This window comes from Tenrec ecaudatus, chromosome 10, assembly GCF_050624435.1.
Source record: "Tenrec ecaudatus isolate mTenEca1 chromosome 10, mTenEca1.hap1, whole genome shotgun sequence".
Lineage (NCBI taxonomy): Eukaryota > Metazoa > Chordata > Mammalia > Afrosoricida > Tenrecidae > Tenrec > Tenrec ecaudatus.
In genome coordinates, this window is record NC_134539.1 from 106861627 (window position 1) to 106874483 (window position 12857).

Sequence of the window (12857 nt, forward strand, 5' to 3'; positions counted from 1 at the left end):
AATTTCCTGACACCCCTATCTCCTCTCGCACACAAAAGTGCTTTTATGGACAGGATGAGCTGCAGGATCTGGCAGGGAACCCAGTTTGCGGGTTACTCTGTTGGAGGTGCTGTAGGGAGAGCATCAATGGGTCTGTGCTCAGAGCTGTCTTAACCTCTCCCGCCTCTGGAGAAAGGGAGCCAGTCATTCCAAACCACGCAGGTCACACAGCACAGCAGCAGAATGGAAGGAGTTAACTGAACCCTACCGCCACCAATAGATCTATTCGAGTAGGAACAGAAACTGCAATCTAAACTCCTTGTCCAAACTACACCCTCACTTCTCCTGGCAGTGGGAGTCTCTCTTACCCACAGCTGAGGACACACTAGCTGTGGTGTCTGGGGATGTTGGAGAGGGACCCTGTCCAGCAGCAGCACACCCCAGATCAGCACTGTGGCCTCCAGCCCTAGAAAGGAGCAGGGTCCTGTCAGTAGGACTCTTTTTGACTCTAGCACTTCCCCCAAATGCAAGCACATGAGAAGGGCACGGCTACCTGGGCCTTGTCCAGGAGAGGCTTCAGACGCTCCAGCACAGCTTGCTCGACCTGGTCCGCTAGCTCAGTGGCAGAAACACTATTTGGAAATAGAGTGGAAAATCAAAGCCAGGCTAGAAAACATTTCCTAATGATGCACATTTATTTACTGGTCTAGGTGGGGGGGAAGCACATGATGCTAAACCCCGTGTTTTTCTCCCAGCCTTAAGGATGACACAGATCATCTGGGAGCTCCGCTACAGGGCAGGTTCTGGCTGGACTGGCCAAGGTCTGAGCCTCTGCCCTTCCAACACGCTCCCTGCCAGCCTGGGGCCAGCCTGCAAGCGCAAGCGTTCAGGCCGCATCTCAAGAAGGTGAGATGGTGGGTTCTGAGTGCACTCTAAAAGCACCATGGCTGCCTTTAATGGCTAACGAAGGGACACGTCTGGGTTAGAGAGGTAGAATACGAAACAAAGGAAATGAATTCTGCTCGCCCCCAGGACTCCACTAAAACTACGACAGAGACTGGTTTTTACACAAACTCCTTAGAACATGGTGGGGAGTCAAAAAAAACAAAAAACAACTGATGCTGGAAAACAGATGGATACCCTGATAACTAGTTTAGCTGATTGCTGTTGTTAGAATTGGGGAGGGGGGAGCGGGGAGGGAGGGGAAAAAAAAAGAGGACCTGATGCAGAGGGCTTAAGTGGAGAGCAAATGCTTTGAGAGTGATTAGGGCAAAGAACGTACGGATGTGCTTTATACAATTGATGTATGTATATGTGTGGATTGAGATAAGAGTTGTATGAGCCCCTAATAAAATGTAAAAACAGAAAAGAAAAAAAAATGATTAGGGCAAAGAATGTACCAAAAAAAATAAAGAGAATGTGTGTGATTAAAAAAAAAAGTTAGAATTGACTTCACAGCACACAACTAAAAGATGGAAAAACTAAGAACCAACACAATGTTTACTGCTGACTTCAGTAGGCCCCAGGACCAGCATCAAGTACCAGGTATTTCTGGGACGGGAGTGGCTTCAATACAGACCCCCCCACACCTCACTGCCATCAAGTCAATTCCGACTCATCGAGTCAATTCCTGCCCTGCCCTTGTGGGTTTCTCAGACTCAATTCTTTACAGGAGTAGAAAGCCCCATCTTTCTCCCTTGGGCTTTGCTGGTGGTCCCTAAATCCCTTTTCCTAGTCCACACAATTAGGCAATCACCTCCCCTTGGCTCCCAGAGATAAAGTTTGCTTGTTGATTCTTTGGACAGGGCAAAACACCAATCGCAGCGGAGGCAGCGGGTAGACAGTAAGGAGGAGTCACATATGCACCTTGAATGGTGAATGTTAAAGCTCACCAGTTCTCCTCCCCAACTCAGTACCTACAACACGGGCATCCAAGCCCTTCCTTCCCAATCTGACCAGCCCCCAAGGAAAGTCCTGAGGCCCAGCAGGAAGGTCCTTAGTAAACAGCCCCCCAGATCACCCCAGAGTCAACAGAGCTCCATTTCAAGGGTCGTCGCTCTGAAATTACCAGAGCGTCTCAAGAAACAGTCTACCTCACTGCACACACAAACGTGATTCCAAGTGGGCCACAGGCCTGAAAATAAACGCTAAAACTATCCGGCATTTACAAGGAAATAAAGGAGACCACTGCTGGGGCCTTGGCATGGGCATTGATTTTAGAGTTCTCTCATGCAAAAAAAAACTATCCATCAAAGAAAAAGATTGATAAACTAGTCATAACCAAAACTTCTAGCCACGAAAAAGAAGCTATATTATAGACAAACCATAGTCCTGGGGTGAAATATTTGTTGTAGCTGTACCTGACAAGGGACTCATATCTGGAAAATAGAGAACTCTTACAAGACAAAAAACAAAAACAAAACAGCCCAATTAAAAAGGTTGAAAAAACACTTGACCAGACACTTCATTCAGAATAAGCACAAATGAGGGTATTCACGTCATTAGTCTACAAGGAAATACAAACTAGACCACAATGTCATCCGAGGACACCATCACAAGAAATATCTATAATTAACAAGAGTGACAAGAACAAATTTATAGCGAGGATGTGAAACCGCGAGAGAAGAATTCCCTTGCACGGCTGGTGGGCCGATTAAATGGCCCAGCCGCTTTGGGAAACTTGTAGGGCAGGTTTGAGTAAGTTAAACATTACTGACGCGCTGCCCCTGTATGTCCCACACCTGGCTGCTTGCCAAGAGAAATGAGGCCTTTTGCGGGAATGTTCACAGCAGCCTTATTGGAACTAACGACAAACCGGAATCCACCCAGAGGTCACCCGCAGAGGAACGGACAAACAGTGCAGGCTGTCCACGTGATGCAACACCACTCAGCAAGAAAGTGCAATGAACTACGCTGATAAGTGCACAGCAAGGGTGAAGCTCATACAACAATTTCATTTTTAATCATTTTATTGGGGGCTCATATAACTCTTATCACAATCCATGCATACATCCATTGTGTAAAGCACATCGGAACATTCATTGCCCTCATCGTTCTCAAAACACTTGCTTTCCACTTAAGCCCCTGGCATCAGGTCCTCATTTTTTCCCCTCCCTCCCCGCTCCCCCCTCCCTCATGAGCCCTTGATAATTTATAAATTATTTTGTCATATCTTACACTGTCCGACGTCTCCCTTCACCCCCTTTTCTGTTGTCCGTCTCCCAGGGAGGAGGTCACATGTAGATCCTTGTAATCGGTTCCCCCTTTCCAATCCCCTCTCCCTCTACCCTCCCAGTATCGCCCCTCACACCCCTGGTCCTGAAGGTATCATCCACCCTGGATTCCCTGTGCCTCCAGCTCCTATCTGCACCAGTGTACATCCTCTGCTCTATCCAGTCTTGCAAGGTAGAATTCGGATCATGGTAGTGGGGGGAGGGTAACATTTTTATTTTTAAAGATCATTTTACTTGGGGCCATACAATAATTTTTAAGCAAAACAAAAAAAAAACCCCTCTAAAAACAAACCACACACACAAAGAAATAGATATGAATGTTCAACATTATCAGGTCAAAGAACAGGTGAAACTGCGCTGTGGTGGCATCCATCAGAGAGGGCTGCTCCCCGTTCCTCGCAGAGGCCCAGGGAACCTGGGAGGCCCAGCCTGTGGCTGCGGAGCACCCTCACAGACCCCACACGACGGCGAAGAACACCTCCACTGACTTCCTGCCCTGTAATCGCTGCAAAAACAGATGGCAACATCTTTTACCCAACAGAGCCACCGCCTGGGTTGGTTTCGACTGCCAAACACTCAGCAGCTGAGCGCTTAACCCGTGTGCCACCAGAGTCCTTACAGCCCCTGCAGACACCTCATACATAGTAAACCCCACAGCGTTTCTGTGGATTCCTTATGGCCTTGCCTATCGACTTTGTGGGCAGGGGCTCTCAGGTGAGATTATGATCTAGGCGGTTCGCGATTTCCCTGGGAGTCTCCATCGAAGCCGAGCAACATCGCCCTCTCTTGGTGCAGCAAGGTAATACATAAGTGACAGCTCAGTAAGGAAGCGTGATGGAAAGATGAAGCGTGTGGGAACTACATGGGAAACAAGCCTCTGGCGAGCTCCCTCTATCCATACTTGAGGGATGGGAGGAAAGGGGTTGTTACTAAACAGAGGGCATGGGAGAGGCGAGTGTATAAGATCTAAGGCATAAATCTGACTCGAACAGTTAAAACTTGGCCAGTTGATCCCCCTCTCTGATGCGTGCTGGACCTGATCTGGCCGTCAACACTTTCTGGATTTGTGTTTTTTTTGTTCAGATTGGGGTGCCTCTCAGAGGTGGTATGTCATCGGGGGTCACCCTCTTGAAGTTGGGTTCTATGTTTTTTTCGGTATGTGAAACTCAGGACTGATGAACCCATAAGGACAGCAAGCAAAGTAAGGATTCCAGGGGCAAGGGGTCAAGTGGTGGTGGGAGGTGGGGAGGGGCTGAAAGGGAGGCGATGTCAAGGAGCTGAGGCAGAAAAAGGATGTTTGCAAACTGGTAGCGATGGCACAGTTCTGCTTGACGTGACTGAACCATGGAATGATATATGTGTTAACTCCCACTTAACATGAATAAGACAAAGAGTAAAAAAGAAAAGATTAAAAAAGCCAGGGCAGTGGTAGTTTCTGGGGGGCAAAGGGTGGGGTGGTAACTGGGGAGGCGCGCACATCCTCCTGGCTTGGTGTGATGGCGCAAGGGGTTCATGTTGGATCTGAACAGCGAGCATGGGGCCAGCCCCGAGGACCAGTGGCTAAACTGTCAGCACACTTGAAGGCCACCGATGTCCTATCCCAGGGGTAGGCATGAGTGGGGACACATGGACACTTGCGGGGACAGTACAGAGAGGAGGGGACGTTCCTATGCGGGCCAAGATCCTTCCAGTGCTGAGTTTCTGGAATTGCAGATCTTAAAATCTCAACTACTGGCCAAACACATCCGATGACAGAACCCCATCCCCTTTAACCAGGTCAAGAGATAGCCACACACCTGCTTCAGGGTGAGCTCTGTGGATCTGACTTCAGGGTGATTATCAGTGCTGAAAAAACTGACCCCGGGGCAGCAGCAGAACATCTGACATCTGTTAACAAGCTTCCTTATGCATACGGTTGGGTCAGGGAGCGCATGGAAAAAGGCAACTTCGTTGGAAAACCTTCAGTTGCCTTCAAGTCATATGTGAAGCACCAGCTCCATCAAAAAGACACGGCCTGCACACCACCCTAAAGGGCAGGCAGCACAGACAAGCTGGGACTGCCCCGAAATGCAGCTCGCCCTTTAACCTCCACCCAAACGGAACACTTCCCATCTCAGCCACCACACACACGACACGGGGCACCCACTCAGTCACTCGCCTACGCACGCTTGCAGGCGGCATGCAGAATGACTAGCTGCTAAGACGTCTTAGACCAAGCGGAGAGGCAAGCATCCTGGATCATTTCCTCAGACGCAAACACCTACCTCAATTTTTGTAGTCTCTCCATTTCTTCAGTTTTGAGTTCATTCAGCTCCTTTGTTCTTCTGGAAGTTTCTGCATCAAGCCAATCAAGCCTAGCAAACAGCAAAAACAGTCACATGGACTCTGTGGAGAGCAGGCCAGGTTTCCTCCCTGAGGGTCTCAGATGCCATCGTGCCAGTCTTAGCTATGCCAGCAGGCCCCTCAGGTGACCCGCAGCCCTTGACACAGGCCCTCAGCCAATAAGCACCAACCCAATCTGGATTCGCTGCTCCAACAACTGGACCGTCCAGAGGAGGCCTGCCTACCATGCTCTCCCCCAGGAGCTGATATTTACCGCTGTTTTTGCGTTCTGTCCATTTCTTTGGTTTTCAGCTCTTCTAGTTCCTGCAGTCTTTGGGAAGTCTCGGCATCAAGCCAAGCGAGCCTAGCAGGCAGTACAAAAAAAAGTCAATCCATTTGGCCTCAAAGCTGCAGTGTCTTTACCCCAGAACCAGAGCAGGGATCGGGATGCCCTGGGAACCCCCCTCCTGTCTCCATTAAGACCTTGGTAGGTCACACGACCTCTCTGCCCACTCCCCACCCCCAATGCTTCCCAGGAAAACACATTCGTGTGCAAAACCACTGGTAGCTAGTGTCAAGAACGACAAGCAAGTGCCCACGAGCGTCTTCCAGAGCCCTGGCCCGCACTGTGCATGGGCTTTCTTCTGGGACTGGACAACACAGCCCCGCCGTCTCCTCGGGTTTAGACACAGCAGCGCACTCCCAGAGAGTCAGGTAGGTGTAAGGTTATGGAAAGGCACGGAGGGCAACTTCACTGTGCCCGAGGGCTGCCATGCAGTGCCCTGTGTGGAACCGTGCTCCATCGGGGTGCTGGGCCTCCCTCATCTGCTGTGTGCCACGGGAAGAGGGAGCACCTTCAGCCACACAAATGCAGAGCCCCAGGGCCAGAGGGGCTCGAGAGGGGCAGAAAAGGCTGCCTTGCTCAAAGTCTCTTCACTTTGCCAGGAAAAGGGGGGCGTTGGGGGTCTGCAGAGAAGCTGCTGTGGCTGCCTGGCAAGCACCATGCGACTGCCCACGTCAGTATCAGAGGGGTGGCAGCCAGTGTCCCCAGGGCAGGCCTGAGCATCGCTGCTGCACTGGTGGACTGCAGGGGGCCTCCCTCCCAGTCAGATCCCTGAGCGCCACCATTCTTTAAGGGAGCTGCACTGAGTCTTCGTGGCGAGGGCAGGTGGGTGCCGAGTCATCCTGCTTTCTTTAAAGGAGGCCATAGACTGAGTAAGTTTGGGAAGGTACCCACCCCTGTACCTAGGAAAGCGATCGGGGTTATTTTACCCACCAACTGCCATGGTGAAGCTAGCCTCCATTTTCTCCTGGTGAGCTTGAACCTTGTGGTTGGCAGTCCAGCACTGACCCGACAGTGCCACCAGGGCTCTTGTCAAAGAGCGGGCATGCCACACAAACCTGACTGCTTCCTGTTCGACTGCGCTCGGCAACTGGTCTTTCTCTTGAGCGTCTTCTTGTGGGAGAGCCTGCTCTTTGCTGGCCACTCTGGGGCTACCTTTCACCTTTGACCACACAGCACTGCAGAACAAAGCAGAAAAACACCCATGGCCAAAGGCTCCTCACAGGGAGTCAGAAGACACAAGCGCTTCACATTAGGCGTCCCGGTAGCATGGCCCCCAAGGCAGAAGCTGAGTGTGAACAGGAGTGAGTCACCGGGACTCAGGCACAGACCTCCTTTGCTTCAGAAACACAGTCAGGGTTTTAAACAGAACTAACCCTGATGTGACTGCTCTGTACACTTCGGGTCATGAATTACATTCCTGTGACAAAGGAACCGTGCAGCCTAACACGGCACTAGGAGCCTAGATGCCTCAAACACGCCCTCCCCTGCCCCGCCCACACGCACTCTCGACGACGCCCACCAGCTACCCAGTTTGCAACATACACCTCAACTAACCGATGCTGGTTAGAGGCCTACATGCTGTATTCCCATCTCGGTTTTCATGTTCATCTAAAAACAGAACTCTGCGTGGAGTAACAGAGGGAAAAGCACATTCTGAAATCAGAAGAGTAGTCTTGAACAAGGCACATGACACTGTTGCTCCAACGTTGGGGTGGGAGTTGATGGGCAAATGCAGCCAAGCAGTCGGCATCATCCGGACGGTCAGGTGGGTCCATCCCAGCAAGCTTCTCACCCTGGCTCCTGACGGCCACCAAAAGGCAGGCACTCGGGTTGACAACCCTCCCACTCGCTCTCGTCCATACATTGCTCAGTTCTGCTTCCTTCCCTCTGCTCTTCAACCTCCGGATCCTTTGCACCGGATAAACAAAGCAGAAACCTCACTGCCGGAGTCACTGTCCACTCAGATCGACCCGACAACGTTTAACACCCCCCCCGCCCTGCAGACTGTTTGTTCCCACCGAACGAGCTGGACTCTGCTCCCCTCAAGGACACAATCTCCTCTATTTGGAAGTCCTTTGGAATGGTGGCTCCTTGGGTTCCATGTGCTATGGAGGAGGGTGACAAGATGGTCATGTCCTCTGCATCTGGGACAGCTTCTTCGAGATTTGTGGGGTTTTATAATTCACAATGCTCTTGGAACTGAATTTCCTTAAACATTCATTCACTTGGCAAAGATGTACCAAATGCCTCCTAAATGCCAGACACTTAGCGAGGCAAGGGACATAGAGGTTGAGAAAGGGCACAGTCCTTGCCTTCATGAATTAGAGTCTATTGCGAAAGGAGACAAGGAATGAGAAGCCCGTGATCCTCCTTATTAACTCCAGGCCCACAGGAGAACTCAAGCCATAAGGCTCTGGACACAAACATCTCATGTCTCACTCACCCACAGAAGCCTTCTCCTTAATGGGAACGAAGGCTGCCATTTCCTTTGTGCTAAGTCCCAAGTAGCCTTTGATCTTTGGAGCTAAAATACAAGCACTCAACTCCCATGGTCCCTTAAATGTTTACATACATATTTACATACCTCTTAGGGGAGGCCGGCGGGGACGTGGGGTTTGGAGGTTTCCACGGCGCCCTTTGTCCTTTCACAGGCTGTTGGTTCATTTTTAATCTGGACGAGACTGTTGTCTGGTGCAACCTGCTTTTTATGTGAGGCTGGGTTGCTCGACTTTTTTCAACTCTATGAAGCCCCTGCGAGTGATAAGCGTTAAATACATAAAGCCAAATGAATATCAAAGAAACTCTGGTTTCAGTCTTTGGCATTCTGAAGCTCCCAGGGTCCCTGCACCATCCATCCATCTAAGGCAGCAAAAACATACTGGGAGGAGTAAGGGACAGTGGGCACACACAACACTGCAGCACCCCTCGGGGAGGGGCATGGGGAATGGGATCAATAGGGCCTTGGCCCTCTCATTTAACAATCAATTTTTCCTACTTAAGTTGTTTGGTTTTTTTTTTTTAATGAATCTGCATTAGTTAAAGGTTAACTATAAAACCGTGTAGGCTAAAATACTTCATCTTGTTTAATATTCATAATATATAGAGAACTGCAACTCAGCATCAGAAAAACATACAACTCGATCAGGAAATGGGCAAAAGACTTGAGTAGACATTTCTCCACAGAAGATACACAAATGTCCGTAGAAAACATGAATGAAAGCCTTCAATGTCATCAATCATTCGAGAAAGGCAAATCAAAGCCACAATGTAATACCACTTCACACCTACTAGGATGGCTAATCATAAAAAATTAAACAAAAGAGACAAATCAGGCAATAACGAAAATACTCCAGGTGGATGAGGCCCTGGAATACTAGAGCCATTGCTGTCCATTGTCCATTGCTGCGGGGCATGCACATTGGTGTTCTGCTATGGGAGACCAGGTGGGCAGGTCCTCAGAGTTAAACACAGAACTATCACACGACCAGGCAAGTCCACCCCACAAACATACACCAAAGAACTAACAGCAGGGATTCAAATAGATTCCTGTGCAGCAATGTTCCTCGCAGCAGTAGGCACACAGCCCAAAGGTGAGAAGCTCAAATGTTCACCAACAGATGACTGCATCAGCAGAACTGGGCACAGCATACTCACTCACAGGGAGGAATGAAGGAAGGCCTGCTACACGCGACAAGAGGTAATCACTAAGCACACGAAGCTAAGTGAAATAAGCCCGACACAAACAACTCTTGGGTGAGTCCATTTATATACAAAAGAACAGACAAACACAGAGACAGAAAGCAGGTCAGGGGTTAGCATAGACCAAGGGTAAGGGAGAAACCAGCAGCTAGGTTTGCAGTTCCTTTTTAGGGTGATGGAGAAGCTTTAGAAACCATCGTGTGCCGGCTGCAGCTTGTGGCAAGATGAATGCTGCTAGAATGTAACACTTGAAAATTACCAAAATGGCTAATTTTATGTTCCGTACATTTTACCACAATGAGAATAAATAGACCTGACACCCCCCGGCCAAAAGAAAAAGCCCTAGTGATACTGTTGAATAAATACTGGACTGCTAACCTGCAAGGTCCAGGGTTCCAACCCACCAGCAGGCTGTTAGCTCCCATAAAAATCTGCCATCTCAGCAACCCTATACAAGGTCACTCTAAGTTGGAAGTGAGCCGCTGGCAGTGGGTTTGCTTTTTTGGCCCCTCCTCCAAAGAATACTGAATCTTTACGAGCTTCAGGTTTCTCGTCTATAAAATGGAGATAATTAATTCACATGCTGCAAGATTAAGTGGGGAGTGTGATATCAGCAAAGGTAGAAAGCATATGCCACTGACCCAGATGGAAGATGGCTCTTTCCAAAGGCTCTGGAGCCCAGGGAGCAGAACACCAGGCCAGGTTCCTACAGGGCCAGGCCTGACTTCCCAAGTACCCTCACACTAGTTTGACTGGAAAGGATAAGGCCTCCATCGGAACGCAAAAGCTGTCAGAGCCTGGCAATTACCACCAAATACCCTTTCCTGGGGCCACCTGATGGTGTCCAGGGTGTTCTACAGACGGCTCTGGGCAGCGCCACCACGTGCACTCATGACAATAAGACGTATTCAGCCTAGGAGGGGGCTTCTGCCGAGTTTTCCTATGACTGAGTTTCAAAGTAAGTTTCAACTACTCAGCTAGCTCCCAAAGCCCAATTAGAAAGTTCTGACCTAAGAATGCCTTTTAGTGTTAAGTGATTATTGACCAGGAGTTACCCTGAGCAGGAGCCAAGTCTCAATCTTAGGCGTATAAGCCAGAAAGAGAACAAATAAATCAATAAAATAACAGGCCTAAATTTTCATTAAAACAGTCTGTCCACTGAGAACCTTAACCTCAAATTAGGATCTTAATGAACCTATGCGCTATCCTAGTAATAGTAATACTAGAAACTGTGTATTTGCAGGGAGGGATGGTGGTATTGTTGTTAAAACAGCAACCACCTGAGTCAGTTGACCTTAGACAGCTGGACCCAGGGTCTGAGAGCTTCAACCCTGGCTCCTGCTCCCTGGCTGTGACCTTGGACAAAAGACAGCAGTGGTCTCATACTTGCTGCAGACTGGCAGATGGTAGAGCGTCTTTCTTCCGAAGGGGCATGTTCCCAGTCACGGGTTTCTTTTTCACTGCTCTGGATTTGTCTTTGAAGCTGCCATTTGGGTCTAAAGTCGATGGAATTTCATTCTGAAGGAGATCCATAGCCAATTCATCAAGCTCATCCTCTAACCTCGTGGTCACTGGCAGCTGTGGGTCAGGTGGATGCTGATCTACATGGAGCGATTCAGAAGGACAAAGGAAAACGTTACTGAGATCAAGTCCGCGAGAATGACTATCTATAGGCAGATGAGCTCCAAATTCGTACCTGAGCCTGGCTGAATAAGTGCTAGCAACCTCACTGCAGATGCATGTCCCAGGCTGACTCCCTGCGCCTCAGCTTCCACACTGACTCTAGGACCAGGCCCCTTTGATGTGTACCAGACAACCCTGGCCTGTGTCTCCATCCTTCAGTATCTCCTCCCTTTCCCAAGGGCAGACTACAAGATCTTGTGACCAAAATAAGTCCCTCCTAACGGGTCCCTGATTTAATGTTGACCATTCCCCTTCAACCTGGCTGTCATTTTTCTTTTTTACTTCTAAATATATATGAAATTCCAATATGAATTTTGAAATTTCCACTAAATTTCCAATACCACCTAATTTGATATAAAAGTCTTAACTCCACACGGCTGTCTTTATTTGAAGATAAGACAATGGCCTATAAAATAAAAATCCAAAGAGAATCTACATATTATTAGAATTACAAAAAAAAGAGTTCAGCAAGGCTTCTACATAACAGAAGCATGTAAACATCTGTATCATGCTCACACACCAATAATCAGAAAATGTGGAAGGAAAAAGAGTCATTCATTAACAAAAGCGGTAAGGCATCAAAGAACAAATCTGACACATTACACACAGAGACGTTTAAGAAAGAAAAGTAAAAGGCATTTTTTAAAGGCATTCTTAAAAGACACACAGAAACAAACCTCATTGCCATAGAGTGCATGACCACTCAGAGACCCCATGGGGCGGGGGCGGGGCGGGGGCGGGCTGCCCTGTGGATTTGCGAGCCTGTGCCTCCTTCAGGAGTCAAGCTCCTGGAGCCTCTGTCCCTCAGAGGCTGGTGGTCCCCAACTGCCGGCCCTACGGTTAGCAGCATCACCACTCCCCAAGCCCCAAAGGACATACAGAAGTCCTACACAAACTGTTGATTCCCTGGAAATAATCTGATTTCAAATGCTTGTCAGTGTGAAAAACCACTTAAGTTTCCTGTGAATCTAAATAAGCTGATGCTAAAATTCACATGGAGAGTGTATTAGAGCTTAAATTCTCAGCACTAGTTTTTGGGAAGGCTATATTCAAGTTTTATTTAGTATTTGAAATTACACTGTATTTCAAATTTCCAGAACAGAATCCAACCATTTTGAACTGGACAAATGTCATAGGTAAGCCCTGACATCCCCTAAACTCCAACTTTATTCTTCTGTAAATCATGCCCCCTTACGTGACGAGATGAAATACTCTAGGCCTCTTCACTCTGGCAATAGCTATTCCCTAAAAGAGCAAAACGAGTGGCTCTACGACTTCATTAATGTCATTAAAAATGGGATTCTATGATGGTGCCCGGCTATCAAAACATACAGCATCTGGGGTCTTAAAGGCTTGAAGGTGAACAAACGGCCATCTAACTCAGAAGCATCAAAGCCCACATGGAAGAAGCACACCAGCCTGTGTGATCACAAGGTGTCGAAGGGATCAGGTATCATCAGAACAAACAAATCACATCATAGTGAATGGGGGGGGGGGGGAGTGCAGAGTGGAGACCCAAAGCCCATTTGTAGGCCACTGGACATCCCCTTACAGAAGGGTCGTGGGGAGGAGAGGAGACAGTCAGGGTGCAATGT

General features: G+C 48.7%; 1 protein-coding gene across 4 annotated transcripts in view; it reads right to left on the reverse strand.

Annotated features, from left to right (window-relative positions):
- Nucleotides 1-12857, reverse strand: part of KIAA0753 (KIAA0753 ortholog) — a 62710-nt gene that overhangs the window by 22964 nt on the left and 26889 nt on the right. For 3 of the 4 annotated variants that reach the window (XM_075561151.1, XM_075561150.1, XM_075561153.1), the window contains exons 8-13: nt 10966-11180; nt 8465-8631; nt 6936-7055; nt 5809-5898; nt 5477-5566; nt 533-611 (exon numbers count right to left, since the gene is read on the reverse strand). In XM_075561151.1, coding sequence (XP_075417266.1) covers nt 533-611; nt 5477-5566; nt 5809-5898; nt 6936-7055; nt 8465-8631; nt 10966-11180 — 761 coding nt within the window. The remainder of the gene's footprint in view (nt 1-532; nt 612-5476; nt 5567-5808; nt 5899-6935; nt 7056-8464; nt 8632-10965; nt 11181-12857) is intronic. The other variant, XM_075561154.1, reaches the window with a different exon arrangement.